We start from the raw sequence: 21374 nt of genomic DNA, 5'->3' as shown, positions 1-21374 counted from the left end.
AAAGGCTTTGGATAACTTGTGAAACATAATATTTAATCCTTCAAATCCAAAATGAAAATTAGAAATAGCAGCCAGTTGAACATGAACTGTTGCTGCTGCAGCTCCTTTGTTAAAAATCATAGTCAAGAACTCTAAAACGGAGGTCATAGGGGCTTGGTAAGGATCAATATTGTTTTTAGAGGCCCATATAGAAAATTTTTCCATTTGCAAGATATAGCTTCCTAGTAGAAGATTTATGAGAGGATAACAGAATTTGTTTTGTCTCATTGGAAAAGTTATGGAACCTGGCTATGATGGGAATTGATTGCAGAGAAAGTACAGTTTTGTACCTACCATAAATGTAGATGTCCGATAGATATGCAACTGCAGTCCTGACATATGGGTTGTCCTGCCTCAGGCAGCCCTTCGGTCGGCCGGATTCCAAAGTCTGGGTCCGACGTCGGCTGATGTTGCCTCCTCCCCGACGTCAGAGCGGCTGGGGTATAAAGGCATCCGCCGACGCCATCTTCTTCAGTGTTTCTTGCCCCAGATGCCAGGTGCCCTCCAAGGAAGGCTAAATTTTGCGAAAGGATAAGCAAAAATTCCAGACATGCACAACAGTAATAAACAGATACACCACAACAGATATCCCCAGCTAAAATAGGAAAGGGGGGAATGGACCCAAGGAAAAAAGCAGAGGGGTAGGAGGGAGGGTAAACCTGACTGCAGTTGCATATCTATCGGACATCTACATTTATGGTAGGTACAAAACTGTACTATGTCCTTCAAGAATGGAACTGCAGTCCTGACATATGGGTTGAATACCATAGCCAAGCTGGGGGTGGTAGGATCTAAGCAAGGGATGGTGTAGTTAAAAGGCCCTGCAGGACTGCCGAAGCAAAGCCTGCTCGGGATCTGGAGTATAATGGCAGGTTGTAGTGTTTGGTAAATGTATGCACGGAGCTCCATGTAGCAGCCTCTAGAATGTCCTTTGTAGCCACTCCTCTTAGAAAGGCTGTGGATGTGGCTATAGCTCTGGCGGAGTGTGGCCTAATATTGGCTGGCACACCTTTTCCATGGAAAGAGTAACAGAATCTGATGCAGTGTCCAATCCATTTTGAAATTGTTTGTTTGGAGACTGCTTTTCCTTGCACTCCAGCAGCATAGGCTACAAATAGTTGGTCAGACGTCCTGGTGGTCTTTGTTCTGTCCAAGTAGTAGCGTAATTGTCTGTGTATGTTCAAAGTATGCAGCAGCTTTTCCCCTTTATTTTGAGGATTGGGAAAGAAAGTAGGCAGGTGGATTGCTTGACTTAGAGACACCCTGGATATCACTTTTGGCATGAATGAAGGATTGGTCCTTAGAGAAACTCTGTCCTGATGAAAAATGAGAAAGGGAGGTACTGCCATGAGGGCCTGTATCTCCGTGACTCTTCTTGCTGAGGTAACTGCCAACGGGAAGACCGTTTTCCAGGAGAGAAATTGCATTTCTGAAGATGCTGCTGGTTCAAAAGGAGGAAGAGTTAATTTTTCCAAGATGTAATTGAGGTCCCATGCAGGAACTGGTGGTTTTCTGGGAGGTTTGATATTCTTTATCCCTCTTAGAAACTGTCTTAGCAAGGGATGCGAAAACACAGGTGGGTCACAGTTGTAATTTGCTGAGACTGCTGAAGCGTGAATTTTAATGGAAGAATATGAGAGGCCACTATGAAACATTTCTGCCAAGTATTCTAATATCTGAGGTATGCTCATCACTGATGCATCCTGGCCCTTGTTGGCATTCCAGATGATGAATCTCTTCCACTTGGCCGAATAGGTTTTTCTGGTGGAAGGTCTGCGTGCTTCCAGCAGGATTTCCTGAACTTTTTCGGAGAGGGAGACATGGGTCAAAGTCATGGAACCCTCCAAGCTGTCAGCTGCAATGTTTGCAGGTTTTGATGAACAGTCCTGTAATTGTGCTGAGTTAGGAGCAGAGGCCATTGAGGCAAGGGCCACGGTTTGGTGTGAGTTATGCTCAGTAGCAAAGGATACCAGTGCTACCTTGGCCAGTCTGGAGCTATCAAGATTCCTTTTGGTTGTTCTGCTTTGATCTTCAGTAACACCCTGGTCAGTAATGGTAGAGGAGGAAATGCATAAATTGTTAGGGTATTCCAGCTGAAGGAAAGAGCATCCGTTCTCCAGGCTAGAGGATGGTGTGTCCTTGAGCAGAACCTGTCCAGGTGATGATTGAGATGAGAAGCAAAGAGATTTATGTCCGGTCTTCCCCATGCAGTTGTTATTTGTGAGAAAATGTGTGGATGCAGCATCCATTCGTGTGGATCCAAGAAATTTCTGCTCAACCTGTCCGCCAGAACATTGTCCTTGCCCGGAACAAACTGGGATTGCAAGTGGATGTTCAGTTTCAGGGACTTTTCCTAAACAGTCATTGTTAATCTGCAGAGGGGATGCAAGTGAGTGCCCCCTTGTTTGTTTATATACCACGTGACAGTGGTGCTGTCTGTCCTTATTAGTAGATGACCTTGTTGAAGAGATTTTCCAAAGGCTTCTATTGCATGTATCACTGCCAACATCTCTTTTTGATTTATGTGCAGATGCATTTCCATGGGGGTCCATTGTCCTTGAATGCATCTGCCCTCCATGTGTGCCCCCCATCCATGGTCTGAGGCGTCTGTTGTAATGGTTTGACTTGCTTGAGCTTTGTTGAAAGGCATGCCTTCGTTTAAATGACTGGCTTGAGCCCACCACAAAAATTCCTTTTGCAGGCATGGAATGAGTGGTATTACGTCTTCTAGGTTGTGGCTGTGTTGAGAACACAAGCTTTTTAGGTACCACTGTACCTTTCTCATGTGTAGTCCTGCCAGAGGGATCAGAAGAATGCAAGATGCCATGAACCCCAGGGCCTGCAGGGTCTTCCTTGCGGTCAGCTGGGTAAGCTTTGCTAGGCTTTTGAAGTAATCTGGTAAATGCTCTTGTTTCTCCTCTGTGAGGAAAGCCATTTGTGATTGTGTGTCCAGTTTTGCTCCTAGAAAAATAATCTTTTGGGATGGCAATAGTCTTGATTTTTGAATGTTGACTGTGTATCCCAAAGCCTGTAGCAACTGAATGACATAATCCAAGTTTTTTATCAAGGTTTGTTTGCTGTCTGCTTGTATGAGGCAGTCGTCCAGGTAAGGGTATATTTGAATCCCCTGGAGCCTGCAATGTGCAACTACTGATGCCAGGCATTTCGTGAATACTCTGGGCGCAGTAGATAAGCCAAACGGCAATGCTGAGAATTGATAATGCTCTGTTCCTGCAAGAAATCTGAGGTATCTTCTGCAACTGTGTCTGATTGGGACATGCAGGTATGCCTCCTTGAGGTCCAGAGTAACCAGCCAAGACCCCTTGCCCAGAATGGGAAGGAGTTGCTGCAACGTCAGCATTTTGAATTTTGGCACAATGAGAAAAGTGTTTAGAACGGACAAGTCCAGTATAGGCCTCCATTGTTTTTCTTTTCTTGGAACAAGGAACAGTCTTGAATAGAATCCTTGGCCTTGTTCCTGAGGAGGAACCTTTTCTATTGCTTTTATTTGTAACAGCTTTGAAACTTCTAAGAGTGCCTCTGCCCTTTGATTTTGTGGCAGGTTTGGCATGCCTTGTCCCGTTGGTAAGGTATGGAAGTAGAACCTGTAACCTTTGTCTATTATGTCCAGAATCCATTTGTCCTTGGTCAAAATGTGCCAGTTGTTTGAGAATAAGGATAGTTTTCCGCCTAGAGGTGCTTCTCTTTGAGCCTTGGTAGGCGGAGTGAAAGTCAAGTCATTGTGATTGTCCCTGTGGTGCAGGTGAACTACCTGCGCCACTTCTCTGATTTGGTGGTTGCCATTGGCGGCCCCAGTAGGAGCCTCGGTATTGCCCTCTACCTCGAACACGCCTGTTTTTTCCCCTTTGAAACTTGCAGAGTCTGGAAAGGACCAATTCTTTGAAGGCCAACTCCTGCTGAATCTGGGTGGCTGAATCTGGAGGAAATCCTTGACTGTCTGTACTGATTTTGCCTTTTCCTCATTAGACTTCAACACATCCTGTGCATTAGCACCAAAAAGCTTCTGTTTTTCCAGAGGTGCATCCAGGAGCTTTACTTTAACATGGTCTGGCAGTGGCTGTTCTTTCAACCAAGCATGTCTACGTATAACGGCCCCTGTCATAGCTGCCCTACATGAAGCTTCCAATGCATCATAACCACACTGAAGAAAATGATTGCTAACCTGCTGAGTATTATGAACCAAATCCTGCAATGCCTTTCTATCTACAGGCTCAGGAGAGGCTAACTTTTTCTGCAAATCATCCATTAAGTAATCCTGGTACTGAAACATATGAAAAAGGCAGTTAAGTGACCTCATGGCAAGGGTGGAAGAGGTATAAAATTTTTTGCCCCATCTCTCCAGGGACCTAGCTTCCCTGTCAGCGGGCAGAGGGTTTTTGGCTGAGGAAGTAGCCACTCCTTTGGGGCCCTGTGAAATAGTTTCTAGATCCACAGAGTGGGCCTTAGAGATGCTTATGAGTTTCAGGGACCCTGTAATATCTGTCTGGCTTGACAGGAGCAGGAGGGAGAGAATCAGGGGAAGCACTGGAGTCTGAGTATACATCATCCAGGACATCCAACACTGGAGGGATAGCTAAAGGTCTGTGCTGGGGTAACTTAAGGAAGGTACGTAGCCTTTTCCTGGAATCAGAAAATTCCTGACCCTGCCACTGAAAATGTTCTCTCATGAGTGGAGAACTTCACCGAAAGAAATATCCTCTGGAGGAGAGGCAGAGGGAATTGATTCCTCAGCATCAGAGTCCTCATAGGCCTGGAAGGATTCTTCTTGGGTATCTGAGTGCTCTGAATCCCCAGAGGCTTCATCTGAAGAGAGGGTGTCTGCCTGCTCAGTTCTAGGCCTTTTATCTGCAGGCGGCTGAGAACCTCTGTCTGGGTGCGGCTGAGAACCCCTGATAAGAGAGATTAGATCTGCAGCTAGAGTCATGATCTGTCTATCAGAAGAAGGGCCCTGAGAAGTAGATTTAAAATGGGCCTTGGCCTGGCTGGCAGCCTTAGCACGTGCAAAGGCCTTGATGGACATGGATACCGGAGGCCTAGCTGCCCCACATGCAGGGGTAACTTTGTCCACAGGAATGGTGTCGGGTAGATCTAGAGCTTCGGTTTCTGGAGGAAAATCAACAACCGGCACCGGTGAAATCTCCTGGACCGAAGAACGCGTTAAAGCGGTGTCGTCGGCCTGGAGCGGTTGAATTACCTCTTCCAAAGGGACCAATGCACTCGTGGAGGGCTTAGGCGTGGTATCGGTGGACGAAGCGGGCCGAGGATGTCGGTCCCAGTCCTTGCGTTTTTTGGTAGTTTGTGCTGTCGGTTGTTCCGACGGCATGATATAAGCGTAAGATTCACCAAAAAAGTCTTCGGCAAACTCTGCCCGGCGCCTGAGTGTGCGCTTATTAAAGCAAGCACAGGCAGCACAGGCCGAGACGTTGTGGTCTGGGCCCAGGCAAGGGAGGCAGTAAGAATGGAAGTCCTTATGAGGTATTTGTTTACCACAAGACAAACAATTATTAACTTTTTCAATTTTTTCTGACATCGGCTGAGGCAAGAAAAAATGATCCCCAACGGGGTACTTAGCTTTTAGATGACTTCGGTAACTGAAAACACAGGAGCTGACCGACCGGCACTTGCAAACTGCTTCTGCTTCGGGCACCGCGCGGCAAGAAAGACTGAAGAAGATGGCGTCGGCGGATGCCTTTATACCCCAGCCGCTCTGACGTCGGGGAGGAGGCGACATCAGCCGACGCCGGACCCAGACTTTGGAAATCGGCCGACCGAAGGGCTGCCTGAGGCAGGACAACCCATATGTCGGGACTGCAGTTGCATTCTTGAAGGACATGGATGAAGTTCCCCCGACGAGTGCATTAGAAAGGTCTGGAACTGGGTCCAGAATCCAAGGGTCCTCCAAAAGATGAAGTCGAAGGAAGGGGAACCAAATCTGATGAGGCCAATGAGGGGCTATGAGAATGATGGTCCTTCCCAGGGTTTCTGCTTTCTGTAGAACATTGGATATCAATGGGATTGGTGGAAATGCATAGAGGAGATCCGGAGGCCAATTTTGTATGAGTGCATCCCTTGGGACTTCTCCCAGAAGGGGAATCATGGCAAAGTAGCTTCTGCATTTCATGTTTATGTGACTGACAAAGGGGTCGCAGCAAGGCTGGCTCCACCTGCGGAATATCCTGTCCGTTTCTTTCTTGAGGAACCAATCGTGGGGTAACAAGAATGCTCTGCTCAGCTTGTCTGCTATCACGTTGGATTTCCCCGGGATGTACGTTGCCAACAGAAGGCGCTTGGTGGAAACAGCCCACTGTCATACTCTGAGAGCCTTGCAACAAAGGGGGTAGGACCTGGTTCCTTATTTGTTTGCTCAAATACCAGACCACCGACATTTTGTCCATCTGAATCGCAAATGTACCCAGAGGAAGAGAGTTCTGAAAGTACTGCAAAGCCAAAAGTACTGCTCTCAATTCCAGGACATTGATATTCAGATGTGTCTCTTGATCGGTCCATGTGCCTTGGGCTGTCTTTCCCTGAAACTGCCCCCACCCCACCCTATCAGGGAAGCATCCATGGTCACTGTGGCCGCTGGGGGGGTAGCACAAATGGGTGTCCTATTGTGACATGAAGTGAGGTCAACCATTGAAGATCCTTTTTGCAGGAATTTGTGAATATTATAGTGTGAGACATGGGAAGCTCTTAGTAAGACCAGTGAGTGAACAACAGCCATTGTAGTATCTGCATGTGCATACGAGCTAGTGGTATGGCTAGAATTGCTGCTGCCATCATGCCTAATAACTTCAGGACTTCTGATGCTGGTGCTCTGTCTTTGGATATCAGAAAGCTTACATGCTGACAAAGATAAAAGACTCTTTCTATTGGAAGCCTTAGTGTGGTGGTGGTGGTGTCCAGCACTGCCTCGATAAAAACAATATGCTGTGATGATGACAAGGCAGATTTTTCTGAGTTGATTGTAATGCCCAGTTGATTGTAGAGTGACTGAGTGGACTCCCTGGCCTGAATGAGTTGATGCCTAGTGGTGGCGGTAAGGAGCCAATCATTTAGGTACGGAAACACCTGGAATCCTAGACACCACTGCCATGCATTTGGTGAACACTCTGGGGACTGTAGTGAGACCAAAGGGCAGTGCTCGAAACTGGTAATGATTGGCTCCCAGCCGAAAGCGCAGATGATCCCTGGATGGCCTGACCATTTTTATGTGGTAGTACGCATCCTTGAGATCTATCGAGCACATCCAATTGTTTTTCTCTAAGAAAGGAAGTATAGACTGAAGCGTGACCATCCGGAACTTCTCTTTCTTTACACATTTGTTCAGTCTGCTGACGTCCAATATGGGTCGCCAGTCCCCTGTCTTTTTTGGAACCAAAAAGAATCTTGAGTAAGTTCCGGATCCTGTCTGGTCTGCTTGGACTGGTTGGATGACTTTTTTTGTTAGCAACGTTTGGACCTCTATTGTTGCCTCTTCCCTGTAACTGGGTGGAATGTCCTGGACTTTTTTTATGGGTGGAGGGGGTGGGGCAAATGGGATGAAGTATCCTCTGGAAATTATACTTTGTGCCCAGCTGTCTTTTGTTACTTTGAGCCAGGCGTCTGGATACAGAGATAAGCGACCCTTGACTGCCTCCAGAGCAGGACAGTTGGGCATCCTTTCTGGAGCACTGGTAGGGCTTCCCAGAGAAGTGATCTCTGTTGCTCTGGCTTGACGGACTCCCTCTGCCGCAAGGGTGGCGTCTTCCATTATTGCCCCTCCTCTGCCTCTGAAGGGGATTCACCATGTATGTCCTGAAAGACTCCTTGGGTTTTTCGGTACCACATTTTTCCTCCCCTTTGACCTTTAGGGTAGGGTCGGGTAGGGGTGGAAAAACAGACCCTGACGGCAGACAAGAGTCTTTCTGTCCTGTTCACACCTGGTTAAGGTTTCCTTCACTTTAGGCCAGAAAAGGGACGAGCCATCAAAGGAAGTATTCACAAAGGATGACTTGAAGGGCTCTGCGAAGGAACACAAGCGCATCCAGGAGTGTATCCTAAGAGCAACTCCTGTACCCGCTGCCCTACTCAATCCGTCAACTGCATATGAGATGAAGTGCATGGATGAGTTTACTATAAAATTGAGGGGAGCAAGCTGGGCGGCAACTTTGTCGGTAGCTCCCGCAGCTACTGTACCCTGAAGAGTATCTCCTAGCTCTTTAAGCAGATCTCTTTGTAACTTGGTAAAATTAGTTAAATAGTTGAGCAAACGAAGAGCAAAAGTCGCTGAACTAAGCATGCGTTTCCCGTATCTATCCATGATCCTGGAGTCTCTGTTAGGAGGATGGACAGACAAGGAAGTCTCACACATTTCTTTTTGGTGGCTGCCGACACCACCATGGCATCACCTGGAACACCTTTTGTTAATAACAATTTGTCAACAGGGGCAGAAATTAACTTATTAGGCCTTCTTGGGACAGGCACCATAGTATCAGGAGACTCACACGCACTTCGTGAGACCAGCTGCATCAGCTCATCTAAGGGCGGAGACACCCAAGAGGTGAAGGGCTGAGACCCGAAAGCCTTCAGGAGAAAGTACAGTTGTGTACACTTACCAAAAATGTAGATGTTCGAGTGTATTCACTGTTGCAGTCATTACATTTGGGTAATCTGCTGGCAGGTTGCCCTCAGTCGGCCTGAATAACAAAGTCTTGGGTCCTGCGTCGGCTGCTGTCTCCTCTTCCATGATGTCAGGTCGTCAGGGGTATACAACATGCAGCCGACGCCATTTTATTCAGTTTTTCTTGCCCCAGATGTCAGGTACCCCCCAAATGGGGAGCAAATATATATATATATATATATATATATATATATATATATATATATAAAAATAAACAGAAATATATTGAAATGCACTTTTAGCAACATAAACTTTACCTTCATCTAACAGCAAATACACCACAAAGGCGTTAGTATATAGTGAATGAAAGAAAAGGTATAGAAAAGGGGGATGGCGGGTGGGTAACCCGGACTGCAACAGTGAATAAACTCGAACATCTACATTTATGGTAATTACACACAAGTGTACACAACTGTACTACGTTCTTCGTGTTTCACTGTTGCAGTCATTACATTTGGGTAGAATCCCAAAGCTATGGACGGGAGGATGGAGCTAAACAGCATTAGGAGCGGTTATAAGGCCCTGCAGAACTGCAGTGGCAAATCCTGCCCTGGATTTGTAGAAGAGAGGCAAATGATAATGCTTTGTGAAGGTATGAACAGAGCTCCAAGTAGCAGCCTCTAGAATGTCTTTGGTTGGAACCCCTCTGAGAAAAGCTGCTGAGGTAGAGGCAGCCCTGGTGGAATGAGATCTAATCCCCTTGGGCACAGGTTTACCAAGGTGCAGGTAGAAGAAACGAATGCAGTGGCTTATCCACTTAGAAATAGTCTGCTTTGATATAGCCTTCCTCTCTGACCCTGCAGCAAATGCTACCAGTAGTTGCTCAGACTTTCTTAGAGATTTGGTCCTGTTTAAGTAGAATCTTAGGTGTCTATGTACGTACAATGAATGCAGAATCCGCTCCCCCCTGTTCTGCGGATTTGTGTAAAACGTTGGCAGGTGAATTGTCTGGTTAAGAACCACACTGGATACCACCTTAGGCATAAATAAAGGGTTGGTCCTGAGAGACACCCTGTCCGGGTAAAATGTAATAAAAGGCTCCACAGCCATGAGAGCCTGTAGTTCTGAAACTCTTCTTGCTGAAGTAACTGCCAAGAGAAAAGCCGTTTTCCAAGACAGAAATTTTATATTCACAGTAGCTGCTGGTTCAAAAGGAGGCAGGGTGAGTTTTTCCAGCACAAAATTGAGGTCCCATGCAGGAGTTGGTGATCTACCGGGAGGCCTTAAATTTCTGGCCCCTCTAAGATACTGTTTAAGCAGAGGATGAGAAAAGAGGGAAGGCTCTGTGTTGTAATGAGCCGAGATGGCAGGGGCATGGATTTTTACTGAAGAAAAAGATAGGCCCTTGCAAGCAACTCAGTCAAATATTGTAAAATCTGAGGAATATTGGGCTTTGCTGTGTCTGTTCCTTGTGCTTGGTTCTATTTATCAGCATAAGATTTTCTAGTACTAGGCCTTCTGGCTTCCAAAATGATATCCATCACAGATTTACTGAGAGGTATTGTTTGAATAATTAAATGATCAGCCATGCTGTAAGGTTCAGAGTTTGGAGCTGAGTGTGCAGAATGTAATTGTTCTGCTGAGACAGTAGATGAGGTATTTGAGGCAAGTACCAAGGGGGAAGTTGAGACATATTCCTTAGAAGTGGGTACCAGTGTTGTTGAGGCCAGTCCAGAGCAACTAGGATCATTTTTGTTTTTTCCTGTATGACTTTTAGTAATACCTTGCAGAGCAGAGGTAGAGGGAGAAAAGCATAGACTGATAGGGTTTTCCAACTGAAGGATAGGGCATCCACTTTCCATGCTTTTTTGTGATGAATTCTTGTGCAGAATTTGTCCAGCTGATCATTTTGGGGAGAGGCAAATAGATCTATGTCTGGGCTCCCCCATTTCCGTGTTAACATACTGAAGATTTGTGGATCCAGTTTCCATTCATGTGGGTCCATAAGATTTCTGCTTAGGTCGTCTGCCACAGTATTTTGTTTTCCTGGCAGGAATTGAGCTTGAAGATGTATTTGGTAAGTCAAAGCTGTGTTCCACAATGCCATGGCTAGTCTGCAAAGGGGGTAGGAATGTGTACCCACCTGCTTGTTTATGTACCACATAACCGTGGTGTTGTCCATCTTTATCAGTAGTTGTCCTGGATGAAGTAAGTCCTTGAAGGCTGTCAGAGCATTCTGAACAGCTAACATCTCTTTCTGGTTGATATGCAGACGCATTTGTTTTGGGCTCCATTTGCCTGAATGCATCTCCCCGCCAGGTGGACCCCCCAAGCATAGTCTGATTCATCTGTAGTTAGGGTTTGGGTGGCAGGGGATAGAGTGAATGACAGTCCCTTGTTTTGGTGACATGTCTCTACCCACCAAAGAAACTCCTGTTGTAGGCAGGGAATGAGAGAAATCATTGTTTCCAGACTGTGACAATGTTGGCTCCATAAACTTTTTAGGTACCACTGAAGTTTCCTCATATGCAGTCTTGCATATGGAATTAGTAGACTGCAGGATGCCATGAACCCCAAAGCCTGCAGAATTTGTCTTGCAGATAACTGGGTTTTTGTTGCCATTTGTTTGAAGTACATTGTCAGCTGCCTTTGTTTGTCTGGCGTAAGGTAAGCCATCTGGGCAGTTGTATTCAAGCTTGCACCCAGCTTGCACCCAGGAATGTAATTATTTTCCCAGTTGGGAATTCTTTTCATTTATTGTGTACCCTAGGCATGTTAGAAGCCTTTTTACAAATGCCAGATGTTGAAGAAGAGTGTCCTTGTCCTCTGCTTGAACGAGACAGTCATCTAGATAAGGATAAATTTGTATGCCTCTTTGTCTGCAGAATGCAATTACTGGTGCCAGGCACTTTGTAAAGACCCTGGGTGCAGTAGATAAGCCAAAGGGCAGTGCAGAGAATTGGTAATGCAAAAAACCTGCCTTGAAGCGGAGGTATCTTCTGCATGATTCCCTTATTGGGAGTCACTAAAGTACAGTTTTGTACCTACCATAAATGTAGATGTTCGAGTCTGTACACTGCTGCAGTCATTACACTTGGGTTATCCTGCCATCAGGCGGTTCCCCAGTCGGCCTGAGTTCTAAAGTCTTGGTCCGGCGTCAGTTGCTGTCGCCTCCTCCCTGAAATCAGTTCGACAGGGGTATATAAGATGCAGCCGACACAATTTTCTTCAGGTTTTTCTTGCCCCAGATGTCAGGTGCCTCCAAATAGGTAGACAATTCCAATTGCTAAGAAAACATACATAAGAAAAGCAAAAAACACCTTACAGCTACAAGCAAATACTCCCCATAGGTAGTAAGGGTAGAAGACATAGGTACGTACCAGCCAGTAAGAGGGGATGGAGGGAGGGTAACCTGGACTGCAGCAGTGTATACACTCGAACATCTACATTTATGGTAGGTACAAAAATGTACTATGTCCATCGTGTTACACTGCTGCAGTCATTACACTTGGGTAGAATCCCAAAGCTGAGGTAGGGTGGCTGGTTCTATAAGGCATTAGGGGTGGCTATAAGGCCCTGCAGCACTGCAGCAGCGAAGCCAGCTCTGGATTTAGAGTATAGAGACAGATGGTAATGCTTGGTGAAGGTATGTACAGAACTCCAAGTTGCTGCTTCCAAAATATCCTTGGTAGGTACTCCCCTGAGGTAGGCAGTTGAAGTGGCTGTTGCCCTGGTGGAGTGAGATCTAATGCTGCTAGGTACAGGTTTTCCATGGTATGTGTAGCAGAAACGTATACAATGTCCTATCCATTTTGAAATAGTCTGTTTTGAAATGGCTTTTCCCTGTGCTCCTGTAGGATATGCTAACAATTAATTGCTCAGATTTTCTGAAAGCTTTGGTTTTGTCCAAGTAGAAGCGTAACTGCCTGTGAATGTCCAAAGAGTGCAGTAGTCTCTCCCCTTTATTCTGTGGTTTAGGATAAAAAGTTGGCAGGTGAATAGTTTGGTTTAGAGCCACACTGGATACCACCTTTGGCATAAACGTAGCATTAGTTCTTAAAGACACCCTGTCCTGGTGGAAAATGAGGAAAGGTTCCACTGCCATTAGTGCCTGTAATTCAGAAACTGTTCGTGCTGATGTTATTGCCAGAAGCAGAGCAGTTTTAAAGAGATATATTTTAATTCTGCTGTGTTAGCTGGCTCAAAAGGAGGTAAAGTTAGTTTTTCCAAAACAAAGTTGAGGTCCCAAGTTGGAGTAGGTGCTCTACGGGGCGGTCTTATGTTTTTAGCCGCTCTGAGGTACTGTTTTAACAGAGGATTAGAGAAAATTGGTGGATCCGTGTTTGTAATGAGCAGAGATGACAGAGGCGTGGATCTTGATGGATGAGAAGGAGAGGCCTTTGTCCAGCATCTCAGTTAATTATTGTAGTATCTGAGGAATGTTTGGGACAAGAGGGTCAAGGCTGTGAGCTTGGTTCCAGGCATAGAATCTCTTCCATTTATCCGAATAGGCTTTCCTGGTACTTGGCCTCCTGGCCTCCAGAATGACATCCATAACAGCTTTGGAGAGAGGCATTGCTTGCTTGACTAAGCAATCTTCCATGCAGCTAGGTTTAAGGTCTTTAGCTGGCTGTGCAGTATTTGATTGTTGTGCTGAGTCAGCAGATGTGGGATTTGAGGCAAAATCCAGGGTGGTTCTTGTGCTAAGCTCCTTAAGACTGGGTACCAGTGCTGGCATGGCCAGTCTGGTGCAATCAGGATCATCTTTGGCTCTTCTTGCCTGGCTTCTGTGAGTACCTTTGGCAGGAGAGGTAGTGGTGGGAAAGCGTATACTTGTAGGTTCTCCCAGCTGAATGAGAGGGCATCCACTTTCCATGCTTGTAGATGGCAACTCCTTGTGCAGAATATTTGTAGCTGGCAGTTTATTGGGGATGCAAACAGATCTATGTCCGGGCTCTACCATTTCTGTGTTATCATTCTAAATATTTGTGGATTCAATTCCCATTCGTGGGGATCCATGATGTTTCTGATTAAGACGTCTGCCAGTGTGTTTTTCTCTCCTGGCAGGAATTGTGCTTGCAGATGAACTTGAAGGTTTATAGCTGTGTTCCACAAGGTCATGGCTTGTCGGCATAGGGGGTAGGAGTGAGCGCCCCCTTGCTTATGTACCACATAACTGTGGTGTTGTCTGTCTTTATCAGTAGTTGTCCTGGATGCAGCAGATCCTTGAAAGCTATAAGGGCATTTTATACAGCTAGCATCTCTTTTTGATTGATGTGAAGATGCCTTTGTTCTGCGGGCCATGTACCCTAAATATGCCATTGCCATGTGTGCTCCCCAGGCATAATCCAATGCATCTGTTGTCAGTGTTTGCCTGGCTATGGGTTGAGTGAAAAGCTGTACCTTGTTGAGGTGACATGCTTGAGCCCACCATCGAAACTCCTGTTGAAGGCAAGGGATTAGTGGTATTACTGTTTCCAAACATTGACAGTGTTGAGACCAGACACTCTTTAGGTACCACTGTAGTTTCCTCATATACAGTCTGGCATATGGAATTAGTAGTATGCAAGATGCCATGTAACCCAAGGCCTGCAGAATTTTTCTTGCAGGGAGTTGGGTCTTTGTTGCCATCAATTGAAAACATTGAGTTAGTTGTCCTTGCTTGTCTGGCGTGAGATAAACCATCTGGGCCGCTGTATTCAAGCTGTCACCCAGGAATATTATCTCTTGTGAGGGAACTAGTTTTGACTTCTTTTCGTTTACTGTGTACCCTAGGCAACTTAATAACTGTTTTACAAATGCCAGATGCTTTAGAAGAATGTCCTTGCTCTCTGCTTGAATCAGGCAGTCGTCCAGATATGGATACATTTGAATTCCTTTCTGTCTGCAAAATGCAATTACTGGTGCCAGGCACTTTGTGAAGACCCTGGGCGCAGTAGATAAGCCAAAGGGCAGTGCAGAGAATTGGTAGTGCATTGAACCAGCTATGAATCTGAGGTATCTTGTGCAGTTTTGTCTGATAGGGACATGCAGGTATGCGTCCTTGAGGTCCAAAGTTAAGAGCCAAGCTTTCTTGCCCAGCATGGGAAGAAGCTGCTGTAGTGTCAACATTTTGAATTTTGGAACATCCAGGTAAGTGTTTAGAGAAGAAAGATCCAAAATGGGCCACCAGGCTTTGTCCTTTCTGGGAACCAGAAAGAATCTTGAGTAAAATCCTTGTTCTTGCTCCTGTGTTGGTACCCTTTGAATAGTTCTCATGTCCATGAGTGCTGTAATTTGTCTTTGAGCCTCTGCCCATTGACTTGATGGCAGATCTGGCATTCCTTTTAGCATTGGCAGAGTGTGAAAGTGGAACCTGTAACCTTGAGATACAATGTTGAGAACCCATTTGTCTTTGGTGATCATATGCCAATTGTGACAGAAAAGTGCCAGTTTTCCTCCCAAGGGGGCTGTCAAGAGTGAACTGTTTGGCAGCTGAAGTGGGAAGTCATTGGGGCTGTTTTTTGTAATGTTGAGGCCTGTCTTCCCCTTCTTTCTGGGTTGATGCACCCCACTGTCGAGGCCTGTAAAGACCTTGTGGTTGACCTCTACCTCTTGGACGTCTGTATCTCCCCCTTTGAGGTCTGTCTGTAACTGGAAAGGACCAATTCTTTGTTGGCCAATTTCTGCTAAATCGAGGAGGCTGAACCTGTAAGAAATCCTTTACCGTTTGCATAGATTTTGCCTTTTCCTCCATTTTCTTTAATACCTCTTCTGCCTTAACTCCAAATAAAACATCCTGCTGCAAAGGTGCATCCAATAATTTTGCTTTAACATGATCTAGTAACGTCTGTTCTTTTAACCAACTAATGACATATCCTGTAACTGCTGCTCTGCAGGAGGCCTCTAATGAATCAAAACCACATTGCAAAGTATGTTTTCCCACTTGTTCAGCTGCATGCAATAAATCCTGCATTTCTTTATAATTAGGAGGATCTGAGTTTGGAAGCATTTTTTGTTTCAACTGAGACATCAAATATTGCTGATATTTTAGCATGTGAAACTGGCAATTTAAGGCCCTCATTGCTAAAGTAGCAGATGTATATACTTTCTTCCCCCACCTGTCTAATGCTCTGGAATCTCTGTCAGAGGGGACTGGATTCTTTGCTGAAGAGGCCTTTACCCCTTTGGGGCCCTGAGAAATAGTTTCAGGGTCAGCAGCAGGGCTTTTATAATGAAATTTGTGAGAGTCGGGGACTCTATAGTATCTGTCTGGCTTAACTGGAACAGCAGGTAAAGAATTAGGATTTAAACTGGATTCAGTATACACATCATCCACAATGTCTAACACTGGCGGAATAGCAAGGGGTCCGTGTTGAGGTAATAAAAGGAAATCTCTGAGCCTTTTCTTGGACTATGAGTAATCCTGGCCCTCCCAATGGAAATGCTCCCTCATGGTATGCAAGGTTTCCCCAAAGGAGTAGTCCTCTGGTGGAGAGGCTGAAGGAATTGATTCCTCAGCATCAGAATCCTCCTAGGGGGGTAAAGAGTATCCTAGGTCTGAGGATGAATCTGAAGAGATGGATACCTGGTCGGATGAGTCATAGTCTGCATCCTATCTAGGCCTTTTATCAGGAGGGGGATGGGACCCCCTGATCAGGGTGATTAAGTCTTTGGCCATTTTGAGCATTTGTTTCTTAGGCATGGAGGCCTGTCCTGGTGAATGAAGAATTGGTTTGTTTGTTTTTAAAGGAATTTTAGACTTAGCAGAAGATTTAAAGGTTAACCGAGTAGGTCTGAAAACACCCTCTGAAGCTACGGGTTGCTCAGCTACTCCGGATCCCTCTGAAGGGTTAGTCTCGGTAGGCTGTAAATCTGGTGCATCCGAAGGCCAGCCATATCCACGTGGGAGTCAGAGGCAGCCTGAGATTCTAAAGGAGCGGTCATCAGGGGCTGTGAAGGCACCTCGCTGAGAACCGGAGTACCGGCGACTGGCCTAGAAGAGGCTTCGTCATCAGTTTTGGGCCTTGGATGCCTATCCTTGTCTTTGCGCTTTTTGTGTATTCCGGTCATCGGTAGTTCTGACGGCATGGTATAATTGAATTTTCTGCCAAAATAATGTCGGGAAAAATCAAACCGACGTTTTACAGTGCGCTTGTTAAACCTAGCACAAAACCAACAACCTGTGACGTCGTGGTCTGGGCCTAGGCATGGGATACAATAAGAATGGAAATCCTTATGAGGTATTTGCTTCCCACAAGAAAAACAGTTATTAACTTTTACTGACATCGGTCTGAGGCAAGAAAAAGTTTCACCAACGGGGAACTTAGCTTTGTAAAAGACTTCAGTTCTGGATTCAGAAAGAAAATCTCAGGAGTTGGCCGACCGGCACTTGCGAACTGCTTTTGCTTCGGGCACCGTGTGGCAAGAAAGACTGAAGAAAATGGTGTCGGCTGCATCTTATATGCCCCTGTCACACTGCCGTCAGGGAAGAAGCGACAGCAACCGACGCCAGACCAAGACTTTGGAACTCAGGCCGACTGAGGGACCGCCTGACAGCAGGATAACTCAAGTGTAATGACCACGTGTAATGACTGCAGCAGTGTAACACGATGAACATCTATACACTATCTAACTAATTAGCAAAAATGTGACAAAGGTCACTGACTAAGCATACTCTATTAATTAGAAACAGGTTTTAAGTTAGGCCTAAAACAAGAGGCCAACTAGGAAATGTTTATATCACACTAAGGGAAGGGAAGGGCCTGAAATGCAATAACACACACTAGAAAGCTGTAAATAAACTATCTATCTAAATATTAGTAAATAAGTAAGTAGAAAACAGTTTTTACTGGCCTGAGCTAATGCAGAACCTCCGATCTATTGCAGCGGCAAATTAGATCTGAGGTAACTCTAGGTGCATCATGGGATAGGGACTTGGCCTCGAGCTATTTGAAGACCTCGCGCTTTGCAATTGGCCAACCCGGAGCTGAGGGATCGGCTTCAAACCCATCAGTAAAGAATGCACGGCGAGATAGAACAACTTCACATGCAGTGTTTCACAGTGTCTTCTTTTACAAAGGAGCTGAAAAACTGGAAAGGTGTTCATAAATTTACCCCTGACATGACTGACCCGGCTCTCCTTGAAAAGAGAAGCAAGACCTAGTGGTGGGTAATGGCAAGGCAGAAATGGCAGCATGGCTCATATACCTTGTAACTCCTGTGGTTCTATGATCCTAGAAGTAAAACCCAGTGAATGTCTATGTAAAGATCACTGTACTAACTTTGGTGTATAAAATCAATACAGATATTAAACATACAAGAATGATGGTAACATGCACATAATTATATACAAAGCTTCAAGTCTCAACTATTGATTGTGGACTAAGTTTGCTTTAAGTGTTACTGTGAGTGGTTATTTTTTACTTAGCTGAGCTATTGGCTGATAAGTTCCTGTTTATTGCAAAGTGTCTGACAAAAAAATGTATTACTTTAGTCATACCTTTCATTGCACTGTGAAAATGAACACCAAGCCCAACAAATTAAGACTGGACTTTCAAAGGGGGAATTAACTGATTGTAGATTACTAATCTGTACTACTGCCTCTTACGCAGTCACAGATTTTACTGACAGTTTTTTTAAATAACTTTTTGTAACTTTTCATACTCTGAAAGACCAGTCCCATAGAAAACTAATGTAGAAAATACAGCAATTATTCTTCAGAAACTTGATTATACAAGTATAACACATGCATTGTGAGTTTGGTTAATAAGTGCCCATGTTAGTAAACTCCAGACTGAACCCTTACTCATTTATCCCTCCATACTGCTTTATTAAATATAAACCAGATTAGCACGTATTAGTGCCCCACATACCAGCCTTTGGAAAAAGTCTATGACTTTCACCTTTGACAGGTGAAATGGCACCATTTCAGCATTTTGTTCACTATAAGCTGAAACAAAAGGAAAAAAAAGTTAGTATTATAAAATGTTTCATGAAGTAAGCAACACAATGTTTTGAGTTTATATTCATACTTTTCAACTGTAGCAATTCTTCAGTTTTGTTATAAAATCCTGTTCCCCATTGAAAGGACTGCCATAAATTCAACTTTACGACTTTTAGGCAAATAACCCCCCAAAAAACACTGTGGTAAATTCTAAATCAAAAGACTGTATTAAATCTAAAACAAAACATTTTAAATATGCTGTGAGCCTCCTAGTTAAAACTGTTAGCATCTGTTTCACATCTTGGAGCTAGAAGGTTGACAGGTGATTACATAATCTTTTTCATAGTGGCTTAGTGGTTAATATCTCTTCCCTCCCAGCTCCTGACTTCAAGATCACTGGCTGAGTGCAAATTTTCCATTTGTTTTAGTGGGTTTTCCTTCTTCCCAGCCCCCCATAAAAAAGCTAACTAATTTACTTCAGGTCTCCCCTGAAAACAGGCTCTGCCTGGTGTGTGTGTGTGTGTGTGGGGGGGGGCTAACCTGCTAAATAAACATATAAAGCACTCTCCCTTGCGGCTTGAGGTTATGCCTAAAAAGGTTTGCTAAAAAGCTTTACCAAAGAGTGAGTTAATCCTTAACTAGTTTAGTTTGTTACACAGTGCGTATTTTCTACATTCTGTTTGACAAATTCCTGTACTTTAGACAGACTCATATCAGCTACTAGTTTAGACTCATTATGAGACAAATGAGGTAGACAAACGGTTACTGGGCATTAAAAAACTGCAAGAGGTAGAGACAGAGAGAGAAATGGAAAGAAAGAAAAGCATTGCTAATAGGGAGTGTCTAGAATATACATTAAAATCTCTGTATACTACAAAAAAAAAACACCAAATAAACAGAATACATAGCTAATTTTAATAAAAAGAAATTATGTACTTACCATAATGTTCCATCTGTGTCATCAGTTTTCACTGTTGCTCAACTGAAGGGTTCGGATCCAGCTGTTACTAAAGCTCGTGGTATCCAAGAACTCTCGAGCTTCTCCCTTACCCATGTTACCTCAGACATTGTTTGCTGATTTTTACCAGAAAGGAGATGTTTTATATGCATAAATATAGGATATGTAAAATTGCGTATGCTCAGTGCAGAAAGAAACTATATCTGGAGTTCAATATCAAGGACAATGATGTCCCTCTAACAGCTCATTCTTCTAGAAGCTTCCGAACAGAAAGGATGGGGGTTGGTGGGTGGGGAGTTGAGGAAGAATGAAAATGGACAATACAGATAGAATGTTATGGTAAGTTCATAACTTCTTTTTCCGATGTTATCAATTTTCATTCTATCCTCAACTGATGGGACAGAGTCCCTAGCTACCTAAATCCTGGGTGGACTATAAGAAAGGATATTCCTGAGCACACTTGAACCAAACAATGCTCTACCCTTGGAGGCTAGATCCAACTTGTAATGAGTAATAAAAAATATGGGGAGTAGCCCAAGTTGCTGCTGCACATATTTCGTTCATGGATGCTCTAGAAAGAAAAACTGCAGAAGTTGCCATGGACCTAGTTGAATAAGCTCATACTTGTGGTAAGGTAATACTCAGTTTACTACAGACAAATGAAATACAATCAGTTAGCAATGTGGCTAAAGTTACCTTTGCGACTGGTTTGCCCAATTTCAATTCTGCAAAGGAAACAAACAACTGATCTATTTTCCTGATGTCTTGTGTTCTATGCAGGTAAAAACATAAATTTCATTCTTTCTCACGATTGGGGTTATATGATCCGACCCTTGGATCTGACTCGGCTGCATTATTTAGACTTGGATCCTAGTCTCAAACCCCTCCCTCCCTCTACCCATAATGATCCCCCATTTCTGTAGCTTCCCCAGAATTCATTTGCCACCTAGCTACCAGACGCAGATTCCTGGTCTCATTTTGGAGTTATGATAAGTTAACTATTTTTTAGATTTTTTGGATTATTACACTTATTCTTTCTTATCTTTAACTTCTTATCCTTTTTGCTATTAATCTCCTCCCCTTCCTTTCAGTATCGCAGGTGTCAGGGACTAGACTGTGTATCCCCCCCCCCCCTTGCTTCTATCTCCAATGCCTGACACTTGTTCTCTTTTTTTTCCTGCTAAAGTGAAGTGTTTTATATATAAAAAAAAAAAAAGTTTTTTCCTCATTCTTGTCATTGGTAGTTTTTCTAGTCACAGTTGCTCTGTTATTGAAGTGTAGCTGTCAGTACGCAGTTAGTATTATAGTTATATTCAAAGTTAATAACTTTTTTCCTTGTACTATGCCAGACAAGCCTACAGGATTCAAGCTCTGCTTGGAATGTAGACATATGATCCCCCATTCTGACACGCATAATAAATATGTGTATTGCTTAGGGCGAGAACACCTGTGATTGACAGATTGTCATATTTGTGAGGGATTTAACCCCTGAGCCATTGCTGACCACAGGAACAAGCTTATTCGCAAAGGTCTCTTGCCTGCTTCATCCTGTTCCTCAGGAGCTCAACCCCCCTCAGCCAGCCTTACTGGGTCTTCGGAGCTGAGCAAACCCTTCCATAAGTCTTCCAGAGCCTCTTTGGAGCCTCCAGCAAAGACTGCTAAGACCTCGGATCTAAACTTACTGGATCCAAGACCTACTTCTGCTCATTTGGATCTAAAGGGCTGTTTGGATCTGACAGGGACTTCTCACATGACTGCCTCTCCTAGGCCAACTTTCTCTACCTTAGATCCGAGCATTAGGACCCGAATCCCAGAGTCCACCATCACGG

General features: G+C 44.5%; 1 protein-coding gene across 3 annotated transcripts in view; it reads right to left on the bottom strand.

Moving 5' to 3' along the window:
* The window catches only part of RHPN2 (rhophilin Rho GTPase binding protein 2), a 2376893-nt gene that overhangs the window by 341494 nt on the left and 2014025 nt on the right, over nt 1-21374 (bottom strand). For 2 of the 3 annotated variants that reach the window (XM_044081870.1, XM_044081872.1), the window contains exon 12: nt 18517-18593. In XM_044081870.1, coding sequence (XP_043937805.1) covers nt 18517-18593 — 77 coding nt within the window. The remainder of the gene's footprint in view (nt 1-18516; nt 18594-21374) is intronic. The other variant, XM_044081871.1, reaches the window with a different exon arrangement.

This window comes from Protopterus annectens, chromosome 8.part1 (assembly GCF_019279795.1).
Source record: "Protopterus annectens isolate FY-2018-M chromosome 8.part1, PAN1.0, whole genome shotgun sequence".
In the NCBI taxonomy this organism is placed as follows: Eukaryota; Metazoa; Chordata; order Ceratodontiformes; family Protopteridae; genus Protopterus; species Protopterus annectens.
Note: the sequence above shows the minus strand (reverse complement) of the source record. Positions and strands in the feature narration are given on the sequence as shown.